This window comes from Phallusia mammillata, chromosome 8 (assembly GCF_965637545.1).
Source record: "Phallusia mammillata chromosome 8, kaPhaMamm4.hap1.1, whole genome shotgun sequence".
Lineage (NCBI taxonomy): Eukaryota > Metazoa > Chordata > Ascidiacea > Phlebobranchia > Ascidiidae > Phallusia > Phallusia mammillata.
This window is the reverse complement of record NC_137259.1, coordinates 14164872-14182341: the sequence shown is the minus strand read 5'-3', so window position 1 is coordinate 14182341 and position 17470 is coordinate 14164872. Positions and strand designations below refer to the sequence as shown.

The 17470-nt window shown below is 36.3% G+C and overlaps 2 protein-coding genes across 2 annotated transcripts; one reads left to right on the top strand and one right to left on the bottom strand.

The window, feature by feature from the left end:
- Positions 1 to 2: 2 nt before the first annotated feature.
- Positions 3 to 5775, bottom strand: LOC145204478 (DDB1- and CUL4-associated factor 17-like). The gene is made up of 9 exons (XM_080077046.1): positions 5458 to 5775; positions 4531 to 4681; positions 3855 to 4146; positions 3208 to 3481; positions 2650 to 2913; positions 2193 to 2331; positions 1847 to 1981; positions 896 to 1081; positions 3 to 530 (listed from the first exon to the last, which is right to left on the bottom strand). The coding sequence occupies exons 1-9, from the start codon at positions 5629 to 5631 to the stop codon at positions 277 to 279; spliced, it is 1869 nt and encodes a 622-aa protein (XP_079933172.1). The 5' UTR covers positions 5632 to 5775; the 3' UTR covers positions 3 to 276.
- Positions 5776 to 6249: 474 nt separating this feature from the next.
- Positions 6250 to 16954, top strand: LOC145205001 (uncharacterized). Its single transcript, XM_080077624.1, has 5 exons — positions 6250 to 6342; positions 7832 to 7972; positions 8218 to 8376; positions 9736 to 9863; positions 13886 to 16954. Exons 1-5 carry the CDS (start codon positions 6315 to 6317, stop codon positions 16580 to 16582), a joined length of 3153 nt encoding a protein of 1050 aa, XP_079933750.1. The 5' UTR covers positions 6250 to 6314; the 3' UTR covers positions 16583 to 16954.
- The last annotated feature ends 516 nt before the right edge of the window (positions 16955 to 17470 follow it).

Genomic DNA, 17470 nt, shown 5'->3' with positions numbered 1-17470 from the left:
GCTTCGGATACTTTTCGTATATTTAAAAATAACAACAAAAACAGAAAAGGATGATTGTTTAATTATAATACACGATTCAGATCTATCTTCGGTTGCTTAAATGGTTTTGCGACTTTTGACCTTCTGTCGTCCAGTCCTCGCGATAGGTAGAATAAGAATCTAAGTTTACATCGTCAAATCATAGATCAAACCACCACCAATTCTTTAAAAATGTAATTTTGAATGTTGTTATTCAGTACGTGCGTCCGATATATCTAAAAAACGATTGGGAACCAACTATTGTCGATAGGAAAAATTATGCAACACAGCGGAACCACCGTAGCGTCGATTTAGTCGAAATATTTTGTAATGAATCCTTTGGTCAACGGCAGGCAATCTGGTAAAAACTATAGTGTCTTCATCGATCATGATTGACATTGAGTCCCTGTCACAAGGTGACACATCGCACTCTAATAAGTAAGTTGCCATCCATTTTCCAAATAACGCATCAAATATGGACACAACCAACTCTGCACCACCGTCCTCGTGCTCTGCATGAAATACAGATGTTAAACAACTGGCATTTATCCCGCGTACCAGTTTTTCTAATAAGAAAAGCAGTAAAACGACTGGAAAGAGGATGTGGAAAAAGACCATTACACCAGATACGTAAATAATGCTGGCTTCGTAAAATCGCTTGTTTAGACATTAACTGACTCTCTTCTTTACCTCTTAAGAGCATGATACTTTTTTATTCATTAGGTGTTTTGACAAAATATGTCCACTTGAGGTATATGAATTTTTATCGGGAAGGGGGTCGTGCACTCCCTCTTGCCCTTCCGTTCGCCCAGCGCCCATGGTGCCATTGGTTTCACATAAGTAGCATAATCGAAACCTATAATCTACATACACATACCCCATCCCGGCCTAACTCTCCCTGCAGGTCTGTAGTACAGCAAAACGATCAGGTTCAATTCCACCTCGGTTTCAACACAAACTAGTAGGTGACGCACGGGGTCCGCCACGTCAGATGCAAGGTAAGCCAGCGGCCTTGGCCGGCGAACAAGTCTGCCCGATGACGTCACAGCATGCGCCGGATAAGCTGTGAAGAAAAATATGCTGTTGTTGTATAATGCTGAAAAAGGGACAAATAGGAAATAAGTCCCTTGATTAAAGTTACACCTGCAGAACTTAATCACAGTACGGCAGGCCCATTGAAGGCACCATACAGAATCAGCTGGTCACCAAGCACCATATGGCAACTCGTAGGCTAGAAAAATCGATCGATTTGAACCCACGACAGAGGTCTTTCCGGGACTCGGGCCTTACCAACTGAGCTATGCAGGTTCATCAACTGAGCTACGCAGCGGCAAGTTGAATCACAAGCACCGTAGCCTGCCCGTATGTTGCACATGTCAGCTTCGTAGTAGGGGATCACCATATTGATTAGTATCAGTTACGATGAACATAAATTCATAACTGGGATCAGCGCTGAAGCGTTTATGCAGACCGGCGATCACGGCACATTAATGTATAAATCACAGTACGCCAGGCCCATTGAAGGCGTCATACCTGTAGAACTAGTAAGAGCTAAAAAACCGTTTTGAAAGAACAAAACAATACAAAATGTACCCAGTGGTGGGATTCAGCCAGTTCGCACCGGTTCTATAGAACCGTCTCACAAAATTTTATGAGACCAGTGAACCAGTTAGCATTACTGGTTACTGTCAATAGACTACTGAAAAATATGACTTTTGTGATAGAACCGACGAAAAATTTATATACCCTTAACTGAATGTAACGTAGCGCTTGAAACACAATCATAACAACATTTTTTCTAAAAAATGAAAGAGGGAAAGTCAACTACCTTCTTCGCTGAGGCTGATTCGAGATGGGTAGGTCCACTTGATTCTTGAGTCGTCAGTGTCATATTGCTTCGGTGTGACATCAATTGAATAACCAGTACAAAGACTGTATTTCACATCAGAAGATTGAAAATTACCTAGAACATAAAACAGATGTTCCAACTGCCGTGGCTAGGGTAATGACACTGCTATCATAGCAATTTTAATCACAGAATAATGCGAAAGTGATTCCAAAAAGTAAAAAAACTTCACTGACAAACAAAATCACTCATAGGTAAAACATGCAAACCAAAGCACACCTAATACTTTAAACAAACTCAAAAAATACAACAAAACAACAATCAAAACCTTGTTTGTGTGAATCTCGGTCTTCTGGTTTAAAAAACAACATGTCCACTGATGTCAAGTTTTGTTTAACTAGTCTCCCAGTATCGTCAGCAGTAAACTGAATGCTTTGCCAATGCGACATATCCCACTTTTCTTCACACTAAAACAGTGTTTAGAATTTTGTCACATTGTTATGTTCTGAGGTAAACAGATAAAAAAGGTTTCATAAAGAATTGACACATTGTGCAAATATTATACTGAAATTTTGGAAATGTTCAAAGGAAAGTGGACGGTTTCTAGATGTTGCATTATCCTAGTGATTTGTTAAGGTTTTTCTAAGGTAGTCTTGACATGTCTAATTACAGGCTGAAGAACAACCAACATTTCAATGCTATCTACACTACCTATACAATGTGATTTAAATACATTCAAAGAAAGTCTGTTCACTGAAAACATCTACGCTACATAGTTTTTTAACCTCCAATGGTCCAGAAGCCACTTCAGTGTTTGTTAAAATATTCCTAACAACCCAAGATGTCCCAGACTTGCTTGAGGGAACCAAGTAATGGATTGGGACAGCTCCAATCTGAAGGGAATGTTTGATAGCAGTTGTTTGAAAAAGACAAGGGATATCTTGGATAGGTAAATCTGATGTTGAAAGTTCAATAGGCTTTGAGGTGTATGGAATTCCAATGTTTTGATCTCCAATTGCAAAAATGTCATTGCTTGGGGGTAACTTCACCTAATCGTATACATACTGTTATTTCTGGCAGAAAAATGTGGAATACATACAAAAACATTCCAAAATACAAGTGGTACAGCCAAAAAAGATCACTAGTTTCGCCACATAGGGATTAAATATACAAAGTAGAGCAACTAAAAAGTTCTTCTAGCCAACCATAAGTAATATAAACGGACAGTAAAAAATGCAGACTTAATGCATACAAAATGTTAATATGAGTTGGGACATTTTGAATTTATTACAGACAAAGTTGTAAATTAACTGAGCTCTATTTACAAATTCAATAGCACTTACCTTTTGACCCAGATGGATTTCCGTTGCATATTTATGTTTTAATATGACATGATCTATGTGATAAAAATAAATCATAGATCCCTTCATGGCAAGTACAAGCAAAAGATCATTTACAACACTGGTTTTCATGGAATAGTTTATGGTTGGTGATTGCACAGTAATTATAAAGTGACTGAGAATTTGAAGTGGGTAAACTCGCATAATGCAGACTGCAACTGCTGATGTGTTGTCCATATTCACATGGGAGGATTTCACAACTACCGTTTCACTTTCCCTGTTAAGAAAATAAAAAATATTAAACTCAAAATAAACTTAAAAGGGAAGATATTGACAATACAGTTTTTTGCCTTATCTTTCAAAGAACACATAATAAAGTAAAAATGATTATACTATACAACATTGATAAAATTTTGGTACAAATATCTGTAAAAGGTAAAAAGGTTGCAGGAAACAGTACATAAGCGTTTTACTCTGCCATCACCAGAAAGACAACATTCATCGCACATCATTTGTTGTATATGTCATACTGTTGCATGAAAGAAATGTTTTTTTTTACTTTCTCTTTTTCTTTTTTGACACATATTGTATGCTGGGAAAAAGCAACAAAATCAAGGAATCCTTCATATAAACTACTAATGCATGCTTACTTGTTTACAGACAGATGTCTATATTTAAATGAAAATCTTGTGTCAGTGCATTCCGATGTCTCTTTACTTGTCAACTTTGCATCCAATACTTCATAAGCATTTAGTTTGGAAGGAATGTAACATTTGTGCAGAATTTCACCAGTAACAAGGTTAACTTCATAAAGCCAGCCATGCTTGGACAACATTATCAAGTGTCGGGTGCATTCTTTTTCACTTCCAAGTGGAACACTACTATTGGGTGGAATTATTGCAACTGCGTCCAATATAGTGATTTTGGTAGTTTCATCTATAACTGCATGGAAAACATAAAAGAAAAAAAATTACTATAGCTTGATCATTTAATGTTATGGTATGTTTTTTTCTCTGAAATTTGTTAAAATGGCTTTAAGTATTGTGCTTTATCAAACACTATTAACTGTTGAATTCAAGGAAAAGGTATTGGTAAGTTAATTTTAAACAACTCACTGGATGTGTTATGTTGAGCATCAGTGTTTAGGATTTTAAATCAGTGAAACAAAAGCTCAATTAAATAAAGTTTAGTTTTCATGTAGCAGTTTATACTCTTGCTTTTCTGAACTAAGCAAAAAAATAAACTCAAATTAACAGAACTTAAGCAATGTATTTGGTTTGCTGATTATTTCCAATATAATGACTGAGATCTTTTTGTGAAACTTACTTTCTGATTTTAGAATATCAGAACACATAAGTCTTGGACCTGATGTTGGTCCAGTAAACAGATCAAACCAGGCATGATAGTTTTCTGTAAAAAGCCGACCATGACAGTAAGAAGGGGCTTTGTATTTCTGGATTTTACGGCAGGCAATGGTCTGTAAATGCAGCAATATAAGCAAACAAATTAAACATCAAATGTTCACTATTGTGCAACAGTACAAAAGAACTACATTCCACTGAATAATACTTTGTTTCTAATTTTGAAAGATTATACATAAAAATACATATTGATGATATTTATTTGCCTTTAAACTGGATTACTTTTTCTGTCAATTTTTTTTGATACTATTTTATCTGCTAGAATTAATCAAGTTGAAAGTGACTGATAAAATAGAAAATAAAAATATATATAACATATTGTTGCATAACAAACAATAAGGCTTTCACAGGCAACAAGATTTCATGTATGGAACATGATAAGGCTAAAATAACCACTTTTGCAATCTTCAGCTTTAAGTTATGACGGCTTTGGTAGCAAAAACTATTGCATATGTAAAAAAATTGACAAACATATTCTAGAATATATTTCTAATTATTATTGCGAAGAAAACAAACACCATATTAGACAAACAAATTAAAAGCTAGGGTTGTATGTGTGAAGTAAGAGTGGCGCACATATTAATGCCCAAAGCCTGTACAAATGTTATTAAACAAAATACCGACAGAAAAGCCTAGTGAACCTGATCATATGTATAAATGAACTAAGGTAGTTCACAAAAACTATTCCCGGTTTTGGCAATAGAAAAAACACAAGTTGGTTAAATTACCATGTTAGTCACGAATTTTACTGTGTTAAAAAGTAGACATATCAATTAGCATACATAATGCATACTTTTAACATGAAACTGAATGCAGTAAAACGAAGAAATACCTCTAAATATGAATCCGGGGTGCAGTATAAGGACTTAAGAATTTCCAAGTCAGAAGTGGGAGTTTTTCTTTTGTATTTGCGTTTGTTTTTTAACCATATTCCAAGTTCACGGTGTCTAACTGTTGAAGTTACAGGGTCAAAATTGTATTTTGCCCATCGACTTTCTTCAACCATTCCCAATTTTTATGTTTTATCTATTCTTTGGCTTGTCCTAAGTTGCTCAAAGTTATAGAAATCAATTTAACATTGAGAAAGTCACTTAAATTAAATACATTAATTACAGCTTTTATATCATGAAAAGCGAAAACAATTTTAAAATAAAAGCGCAACCAACCATTAAAATGAATTTGGGTAAGCCCCTATTGATGCGCTTGCTAAGATGGGAATGTCCCTAACTGCAATTCTAAAACTTCCCCATTGGTTTCAGAAGCGATGCCGGGAATTTTTTTGAAGGGAGTATATAGAGGAGAGAACTTTCAAGAAATGTACACACAGTAAAGTGTGAAATGTATGCAGCCTCGTAGACCTAAAGTGAAGGGTTGGCTTGTGTGGCAGGAACTGACATAAAGAAATATTTATGTCAGGATTTGCAAATTGCAACCAGGACCAGGAGAATGAATTATAATATATACATTTATATTGTGCAGTAACGTACATTGTTAATTACTAGTATCTCATTGTGTACAATATTGTTAAGAGTGGACACAAAAAAATAATAATGAATGTGTGCTGCACTGCTGCTGTTTGGTGTTAGTATTTATACATTCTTCTATTTATTTTGTATGTAGAAATATAAATAGATAGCTTCAAAAATATTTTGCACGTGAAGTAAGATAATTTAAACCAGATTGTCTAGGATGTCTTACATTGATCCTGCAAAAAACAGTGAGTAGTAAGAAAAATTCATATCTAACACATTGTGTCCTTCTCAGGTCCATTTTACGATCTAGTCTAAACCTGCCAGCCCACTAAGCCTGCTTAGCCAAGGCCTAACCTGCTAGGCCCTTACATACTAATTGTAATTTTCCCATATTTTTAAAAAATGCACATGGTTAGGGCTATTTGGGAGGGTTTGTAATTAAAGCAATACTATAATTTAATCTCCTATAGGCTACCTGGACTTGCCTTTTACTTTGCACGGACTTAGCGCTAGCTCCGTGTAGGCTAAGTTGGCTCATCGGGCTAAGTGGGCCCAAAGTTTAGATGGCACCATAGATTTTAATCATTACCATAAGTCAGGGGTGGGCAAACTTTTCAGTGCAAGGGCCGCATTCAAAAGTTTATAATCTTATCAGGCCGCATGGTATTTCACCAACGGCCGCCAATTGCTTGCTTGTTGTTTTGTTTTAAAACAACTGATGTAAAGAATAAGGTTTGTATCATATATATACCATTTAAAGTCGCCTAAGATGCTCTGATTAACAATTTCTAACTTGTGTACAAGTTTAGCTGAACAGAGCTAACTGTTTATGACATCATAAACTGTATTGTGACGATTGCAGTGCCCGTTTTTTCGCATTGTTTGCACATAATAAGCAGATAAAAAGCCTGGCGCATATGGTTACTAGACTGGTAATCTTTTTTCCAGTCCCACGAAATCTGTTTTAGCAGTTTGAAAATCAAAGTATTTAGCAAAATAGATTGCGGCCGCAGGTTGTGCACCCCTGCGCAAAATTGTTACATAGTATATTTTCAGCTTGCAAATACGTTTGTTCATGATTGTACAAACAGTGGTTGAAACGCTACAATTGTAATTGTTTTTTTTTTAAAAACAAGCGTTTGTTGCAACAAAGGCTGAACCACGTTTTTTGTTAATGAAGTCCTTGTGTCAAACTTTGGGCATCAACAGTGCAAAGTGGGCTGTATTTGAAAACGTGAATCGCTTTTACTTTTATCGAACGAAGAAATTGTGTCAAGTGACGATTTGCATAATAACGTGGCAGGCTAAAGCACGTGAAAAGTATCTGTGTTTAGTTCCAAAGTATCGTGCGCAGTGTTTTTTTAAAGGTGTTTTCCGAAACGGTCCCCCAAATTTCTCCAGCGGTTTCCCAAAATTTGGAAATGGCTATTTTTGGGTATTTAAATGAAACACTTGCGGTCTCTTAAAACTACTTAGCGGTCACCCAAACCAAACCTTAAAAAAAACCTGATCGTGCGGGTATCGGCAAGTCGCACCCCCGGTATTTTTAAAACTCTGCGCCTGTGCTCATAGTACTATTCAGCGTTACTCGGAAACATTTGGCGGGCCGCATGAACTCCTTTGCCGGGCCGTAGTTTGCCCACCCCTGCCATAAGTGGTTATATGTGTTTTTCAAAGGCTAGCATATTTTTGTGCAATTAATGGTTTTGCACAAGTCACCTTTTTGTGTTTTAGGTGAAACCCTTTGCTCTAAGTTGATTGATATTGGCATTCCTCAGGATGTGTGCAAACGTCAATTATCTGCAGTGCATGGAGACAAATTATCATTCCTAAAAAACTTAAATGATTGGCTTTCAAAAGGAAAATGCAGAGCAGGTGTAATATTTATTTTTAAAAAAGTGTAGTAATAAAATATTATACCTTCATTAAATTAAACTTTTAGGTTAAAGTTCATTTTGCTAAAAATTAAATTATACAGTGTGTTTATTCATTTTGTCATTTATTCAATTCAACTCAAACATTCTGCTGTTAACTTTTAATTTTAACAAAACGCCCATTTTTGCCATATCAGTATGATTCTACATGAATTTTCTCTTTTAACCATCATTGTACTATAATAGATCTTAAAGGATTCGCATCTCCACCATTAAATTGGGAGGACCAAATTAGGAAGTATTATCCTAAGTTCCTACTTAATGAATTCAACATGTCTGAACTTGAAGATGAGGCCTTTTGGAAATGGAGAAACTTTACTAAATTGGCATTGAGAGAAGAAATGGGTAATTTTTTCTCGTCTATGTTGTTCGCAGCAGCAGAAAAAAATGAAATATAGTCTTTTATTGCTCTTTGACAATAGAAAATATATTGCTTGCATTTTATTTGTTTGGTACAATAAATAAGCCAAGGCTGCCAAAATGCGGTACTGTCTAAATATGCAGTAACGCTTAGCCCAAGTCATAACAGGGACTAAGCGAGTGCTTAGGGCAGTGGTTTCCAACCTTTTTGACCTTGCGGCACCCTATCAAAGAGATAAATAGTTTGCGGCACCCTGGCAAAACTGTATCAATTTTATGAGGTTTTTGTATTTTAAATAACGGTACGAAATAACACAGAATGAGTTGTGCAGTATAGCGCGCGTAAATAAATGTATTTATTCAACAGTCAGTGTAAAATTTGGCTTGGCTTCTTGCACAAAGTTCCTTAACATCTGGGGGCACTTTCTATAAAGCCACCCGCATTTGCGGCGGTTTGCAGCGCAGTTTATCACACGTCTGTTAATTACGAAGTTAACCCCTTCCCAAATGCTAGCGTCTGAATAAATTGGTTTATAATAGTTCGCAAACAATCTTGCAATATTATAATCGTGCTGTGTCACACAATACGATCACCATCACTGCAATTTGACTTTGTGCACCGTGAAACTCAAAATCAAGAAATATGGCAATAAAATGTGTTTCAAACTTTTTTATGGAAATAACAGCAACGAGTCGAAATCTCTTTCACGCTTTTTTTCCTGGATGAGAAAACAAAGACCTACCGCCGATTATCTACTTACCGCCAGCGACTTCCCAACTAAGGGACTCTCCAGAAAGGAGCCGGGAATAACTGCGAGACGCGAAACTTAATACGCACTGACACTCAGTTAGAAATAAATAAATAAATTCCGCACTCAACGGATCAAACTTAAATAAAGAATGGGCCACAGTATTGCAATATCAATAACTCGCGGCACCCTTGAGCACTGCAATTGGCATCCCAGGGTGCCGCGGCACCCCGGTTGGGAACCACTGGCTTAGGGGATTGAACAGGGCCGAACCGAGAGTTTAGCGGACTAAACAGGGCCATAAACAGGGTCTTAGCAAGCGCTTAGCGGACTAATAGTATAAGCTTAGCGGTCTAAGTGGGCTCACAGTTTTAGATGGCACCCACCAAAATGGATATGTTAAAAAGAAGAAATATTACACTGATCGCCTGATGCTCTTTTTTCTTTATTATTTATTTTTGACAAGTGAAGACAGAATCACCAGTCATTACCCAGTTACACAGGCTGATTTCTGTAGTCTAAAAAAAAATATACTCAAAAAATAGATTGGTAAGGTAATACTTTTTTGGTAAGGTAAATGTTGTTGTTTTTTCAGAAAGACTACCTTCAAACACTTCCTCTCAATACAACAGCAGTGTTCAAATTTCTTACTCTGATGATGCATCATCTACTTCAGCCCAACCACAAGTTTGGATTTTTTCTGACAAACCTGCTTTATTTGTTGTAAGCATTTTTTAATTGAGTTGAGTTTATTTCACTGAAAAAACGCATAGCAACACAATTGTACTTAAACAATCACCAAGCCAGAAATATCTGCGCACTTGGGTATGTTAGAACAAGGGTTCATAAATAGTAGATTAACCTGAATTGCAGATAAGGCAAGCCTTTCAACTTGTAGTATATTTTATGGCATGTGACAAGCAGTGCATAAGCAGATATTTTTTACATTTGTATTTGCTCTCTCTGAAACATAAAGGATTACTATGAACTAGTTTTGCAGTATTATTATGGGTCCCCTTCCCTGAAGGGACACATATTTTTTTTTGTCTACGGCAGGGGTGGGGAACCTACTTAGCACTGCGGGCCGCATGAATTGCACAATATTTTCGGGTGGGCCAAACATTTTGTTAAATTCCGTGTTATAATATTATAATACAGGTTTATCACTTATTTCGACTAAAAATAAGAGTTTGTCCATTCTTTCTGGAATACCCTAGCTCCATTATATCGATCTGTCTTTTTTTCCAAGAACATATTTAAAATACCAATATAAGGATCCACGCTAACAGCTCTAAACGCAATTCAAAAAAATACACCACATGACAAATGATTTGTTACTGCAAGGAGAGGCAATCGAGTGACTGTTACGTCACAAATAAAGCAAGTGGTTGAATGTGTAGCAATTTTTAGAAGTTTGGCGTCATAATGTGGATGGGGAGATTACCAGAAGTGTCGAAGTCATTTCAAGGACACATTTGTACATAAAAAATTTATTGTTTTTTTATACTATGTTGTATACTGTACCTATACTAAAATATGTTGTATACTAAAATTATGTTGTATACTAAAATTGTGACGGGGGCCACATTAAAAAGGCAAGCGGGTCGCAGGTTCCCCACCCCTGGTCTACGGTATATATTTTTTTATTTTTTTTCGTCTAACGCAGATTTGTTCGCACGTTTTGGTCAAGAAAGAATGGTTCAAACTTTTTCAAATTTACACACATTACAGATATTGGTCTAAAGATGGTCCATGTGAATTTTGACTCTTGATCCCTCGGTTCACCCACAGCTCCCAAAAACATGAAATTTTTAAAACGGCTGTTGTTGCTAAAGCAGATGATTCCGGAGTTTCATACTTTTTTAAATGTTACATTGCAGCGTATTTAAATTATTTTGTAACTTGAAGTTGTATACATCCACTTTAACCCCTTTACCCCCAAATATTTTTTTGTTTGTTCACATGTTAATGAGGTCAGAAATACAAGACTTAACCTGCTGAAATTTTAAACAGCTGTGGATAGGGTGCTCCTTGTTGGCTGTTAATAATTTCAGTGCAATCGGCTCAGTAATTACTCTTACAGCCCCAAATATGTTTTTATGGGTCCCCTTCCCTGAAGGGGACACATTTTGATTTTACTCGATTTGTTTGTTTGTTTTTTTCTTTTTTTTTCTTTTTCTTCCCTCAAGTTTGTCCACCCCACTTTGCCAAGAAATGTTTGATGGATTTGGATGAAATTTTCACAGATGGTAGATATGGTTATGTAGATTTGTTTTGTTTGACTCGATAGCCCCAGTGTTTACCCCACTGGCCCCATAAAATGGGTAAATTTTGAACAATGTCCAAATTGGATGAAATTTGGACAGTTTGTTCATTGTGCCATTTTAGGGCATCGTTTGTTGTGTTTTACCCTGTAGCCCCAATATTTACCCCACTAGCCCCCTAAAATAGGTGATTTTTTAAACAATGTCCGAATCGGATGAAATTTGGACAGTTTGTTCATTGTGCCATTTTAGGGCATCGTTTGTTGTGTTTTACCCTGTAGCCCCAATATTTACCTCACTAGCCCCCTAAAATGGGTGATTTTTTAAACAATGTCCGATTTGGATGACATTTGGACAGTTTGTTCATTGTGCCATTTTAGGGCATCGTTTGTTGTGTTTTACCCTGTAGCCCCAATATTTACCCCACTAGACCCCAAAAATGAGTGTTTTTAAACAATGTCCGATTTGGATGAAATTTGGACAGTTTGCTCATTGTGCCATTTTAGGGCATCGTTTGTTGTGTTTTACCCTGTAGCCCCAATATTTACCCCACTAGCCCCCTAAAATGGGTGATTTTTTAAACAATGTCCGAATCGGATGAAATTTGGACAGTTTGTTCATTGTGCCATTTTAGGGCATCGTTCGTTGTGTTTTACCCTGTAGCCCCAATATTTACCCCACTAGACCCCTAAAATGGGTGATTTTTTAAACAATGTCCGAATCGGATGAAATTTGGACAGTTTGTTCATTGTTCCATTTTAGGGCGTCGATTATTGTGTTTTACCATGTAGCCCAATATTTACTGCTTAAGCCACCTATTGTTTATAAAACGTCCGATTTGGATGAATTTTTGATAGTTTTTTGAATTTGGCATTTGTAGCTGTCAAATATTGTGTTCCACCCTGCAGCCCTAATATTTACCCTACCAACCCCCCAAAATGGGTGAATTAATCAACAATACATTTTGACAGTTTGTATAATATGCCATTTTGAGATGTCAGTGTTTTATGCTATTTAGGCACACAAACTTATAACAATGTCTCAATTGCATGAGATTTGGACAGTTTGTACTTTACATAACTTGTTTTTTTAAGTAACACTACCAATCACTGTGTTTGACTTTATAGCACCGTTTCTTATGGTTGTCTGTTTACAACTTTGCGGTTTTGGGGACCCATGAGTTTCTGCCTGCAGAAACAAATCAAGATTATAAAAATGTTGGCTAATATGGGACCCAATATAAATAAATATAGAGAATATATTACAGTTTGCAGAATAGGTTGTAGTGTATATACTATAGTAAAATGTGCTAAGCCACCCTTCTAGTTACATGCTGTGTTTTGTAAAATTTGTGCTTGTTCAGTGCCCAGCTGACGCAATGGCATTGATTGACGATAGTGGCACATGGAAAAAATGCCTCTGTTTCACGCATAACCGCAGTCGTCACTTGACCATTTTCTCACTGGTTGGAATTAATATGTTATGATGCTAGTTATATAGCGCTGTAAACGTTAATGTAGGTCAACTTACTCGTGTTTCAAAACGCAGAGCGACACCACAGTACGATTTGTTATACCTGTGTAACATGACTACTGTTTCAGAACAGATTTTGGACATAAAAAGCCCAGCTAAGCAATCGTATTGTTGGTATGTAGAAACTTAATGGCACCAGGAAACGCTATGTGTGGATTAAAAATTCAACAAACAAAGGGCTATTAAGGAAAAAAATGTTGAAACTTTGTTAAAATAAAAACTTAAAATAGCATAACTGGACGTGCAATCAGGCAGTCTTTTTGCACTGTGCAATTAAGATATGTTTGTAGATCATTTTAAAACGTTAGTTATGCAATTGTTGTATCATACAGTTTTGCGTCTTAAATCGGCGCCATATCTTTGTCTAACAACATTCGCCTGCAGTGAGACAATGATTGCTGACGGAAATGAAACTGTGAAAAATCGACGCTAACCTGTGTTGTCTGGACCTTTTACGAAATCGCATATGCATAAGTGTGGGGACCCATTAGATTATGCTTTCAGAAACAATTATGTCATAAAGTGCCAGAAAAAATGGATCCAATGAAATGGAGGTGCCAAATATATATCCATTATAAATATAGTAAATGGTATATGTGATACATCATTAAATATGATGTAGTATATATAAACTGGCAATATATAGGAAAACCACTATTCTAGTTATGCATAGGAATGATTCAAGGGTAGTTCGCTACATCACAGGGACTGAACAATAAAAATTGTGTGCAAACAATCACCTTTTTAGCTTCTTTTTCCTTTTTATGCCTATTTCACATAAATTTACTCTTAATCAGTTGCGCTGTCTGACTTGAGCAATTGCCCTTGACTTTTGTGCTTACATTGAACACCAGTTTAGCAGGCACTTCGTACAACAAGACTCCCACACAATACTATTTTTAATTGCAACAATTTTACCCCAATTTATGGTACTTTTTTTGTTTGCAGGAGGGGAAAAATTACAGGCACCTAAAAACTCTACAACAGAAGTTCAATGTGTTACATGTGTACGGAGGGCATGGTTCTGGAAAGAAATATTTTTTAAGTGCTTTGGTTCATGATATTTCACTTTCAAAATCCCCTCCACAAGTCATACTCCAGGTTGAATGCAAAAAGGGAGAAGCTTGTGTTGAAAAGGCTATGAAAGAGTTATTTACACATCTCAGGGGTCAGGATGTTTTGTTTGAATCATGTGATCAAGAAGTTGTTGCTTCGGAAAAATTTTCTGTTGTGTTAGTAAAAAAACTTATGAAAAGTGGCATTTCAGCATTGTTGGCTTTTAAAACAGTCGCATGTGAAGATACTGATTCTGGAAAAGCTGATCAAATTCTTCTGCAATCTGTCTGTGAGGCCATTTTGGCAACCAAAGAAGCATCTGTTAAAATTGTTGTCACTTCTTCTACAAAAAATTACCTGTTTTGTGGAGATGGAAGACAACAAGACTTGTTGTATACTGCTAGGGAATTGTCTGTGTTTGACCGACAAGAGTGTGTGAGATATTTGCAGACTCCCTGTGCGGAAGCATCGAATTATTCATACTTAGCTCAGAACAAATTTCCAGACAAAGCAAAAGTGAAAGACCTTATTCAAGTGGGAACAGAAGAGGTGGTTGAATATTTTGATCGCAATCCTTTGTGTCTTAAAGTTGCCAAGCAATACTGCAGCACCTACATGATATCGTATGCAGATTTTCTTGATAACATTAAAACTTCAAACAAAGAGTTTATCCAGGAAGTATGTGCCAAGCTTCTGGAAGACCCAAAAGACAAAGCATCATTTCTTGCCATGCACAATGTTTTAAAGATGCAAAAAAAGTTGGGATTAGGCGAGAAAAAACTCCATCAAATCCTTCAGGTTCTTGCACTTATTTCACATGAGGATATACCAGTTTTATTTATTGGTCGCGTTTGTCAGTTCTTAAGAGATTTTAGTCATGAAACTGTCAAAGATATCAGTCTGAAGAACCAACATGAAGCATCTGATGTGGTTGTTTACATGCAAAATAAATGCACGACATCCAGTGTCCAATTCACTTATCCGGATGGATGTATCACAATGAAACAGAACATTCACAAAAGTTACTATGATCCCGATGACATTACAAGCCTTGGCGTAGCTGTAAAAGCCATGTTGAGTATTTTAAGCAAAGACAACACCCAGAGGATAGCAGACAGGAATCTGTACATATTACATCCTCATATTCAGTCATTGGTCAGTTTTGCTAAAAAGGTGTCAATAAATGAGGGGGTGATGAATGAAAAAACATCTGAAAACATAGGCCTCATTTTGTCAATTTGTCGACTTGACGAAATATATGCACAAGCACTGACACAAAGCCGAGCTGCTGGCAAATGGAGAGTTAGCTTGGAAGTTTTGCATCAAGCTATAACTAGCATATATGACATAGTTTGCTACTTCAGTACATCATCTTGGCCTTTTTGTGGCTTTTTCGGAGTTTCTGCTTCACAAGAAGATCTGGCATTTGAAGTTGAAAAAAACGCGGAAACCGCTGGGAAAAAGATTGCTAACCAGTGCATTAAGGCAGGACAGCAGTGTGGAGACTACTTTGAAGAATATGTTCAAACATCTGTGGTACTTAACACGCAAAACATAAATGATTTTCTTGCATATTTAACTCAAGTGAAGCAGTTGCCAATGAATGAAGCTAGGAGCAAAATACAAAATGTTATTGATGCAACGAAAGACAGTATTGCACTTACTCCCCAGCTGATTGAAATTCTGCGTAGCAACGGCCTTTTTCTAACCAGGGATGAAATGTTGAAATCATTCTTTTCTGAAAGATTGACAAGTTTAATGCACACACTTGGGCGACTGGTACTGTACAATCATGCCGAAATGAGTCAAATTGAATTGCAACAATGCAGTTATTACACTGATCTGGCCCATGAGATAGCGAAGGCAACTAGAATAGAGACTGGCATAGGGCTTATAAATGAATACATATCTATTGCAAACGGAAAAGTTCCACGACTTGTACAAAACCAGGATCGTGAGAATGCTGTAGCAAGAAAAGCCCGTTTGGATGAAGCGTACAAAATGGCAAGTAGCATATTGAATGTTGAGGACAAGTTGCATGAGAATGGGGTTTACAGACAGGTGGATGGCACAGATTATACTAAACTTAATGCCTACAAATACATGTTGAAGGTCAACTGCAAACGACTAAAAGATGTACCACAGGTAGATCGAGAATTGGTGATTTCTCTTGATGCCATTTATGTATGTCAAAATGTATTGAAGATTGCCAAAAATAATTCTCATCTTGACATGGCCCCACAATGCATAGTACATTGTGGAAAATTTTATGCAGCAATGGGAATGTTTAAAGAGTGTTTTCCAGCATTTGAAGACGGGTTTGAGTGCCAAAAAACAAAGAGTTTTGGTGCAACGCATCTCAAAGCATGGAGGCCTGATGCTTTTGCCTGGGCAGTAAGCAATTTGGCTCGTGCAATGGAAGCTTATATACCATTGCATGAAGCAGATCTTAAGGCAAAATTGCACCTTGTTGTTAAAAGGTGTAAGCAAGTTTTAACAGAGGATGTAAGTGTTGAATGGAAAAAGAAAACTGAAAAGTGGATTGAAGTTTTTGAAAAAGAAATGTCACTTCTTGTACGTGTTAAATAATGACTCAATCGATACACTATGGGTCTTGTAAACTTCTAGACTACCATTGTTTTATCCAGATGTTATATTTACTTCATAAATGTGCACTTTACTTTTGAAACTTTCCACTTAATTGTACAGCATGATGATTACTTGTATGTTTAACTTGTTAAATCCTTTTCTGATAACAAACTTGTTGAATTTATTACTGCCCTACTTTAATTTTAGTTTTGTATTTATCTGTAAAAGTACTTTTGCATTTTTTTCATGTTACTAACCTGGTACGTCAATGTATCAATTGTTATGCAATTTTTTGTTTGTATGTTGCTTCTTCAATATGTAAATATTTCATGATCAAATATATTTTACTGTACATGTCAATAATAAAGCTTTACAAGTTTTACATGAACCTTTTTACACAAAAAACAGGAAATTGGAGTTGATGTGTCAAAACATATGAGTTAATTTCAGTTTTTGATGAAAATGTAAAACTTTACAGATTTTAAGGCAGTACCTTTAAATAAATTCACATGAGTTTATTGAACCAAACTGGCTTAAGGGTAGGCATGTTTTGGCCATAAACAGAACAACAATACAGTGCTACCCGACCATTAACTGTGAATAGGGGATGCTTGGTGCCACTTGTTTACCCTTGGTTAAAAAGGTGGCTGAAAGAATTACTGAAAAGTGTTTGTATTAAATATAAGCCAAATTACCAAATTAATTAACCAAGCACAATGAGGTTTTAACAGCTGCTAGAACACCATTATCCCAGTTAAACAACATACAATACTGCAATTGCTACTTGCTGGTAACAAGTACGTACTAAAATTCATGATAAGTTTGCTGCATTTTTGGAACAAAATGTCATAGTAAAATGCCCAAAATTACAACTGGCTTTTAAAGTAG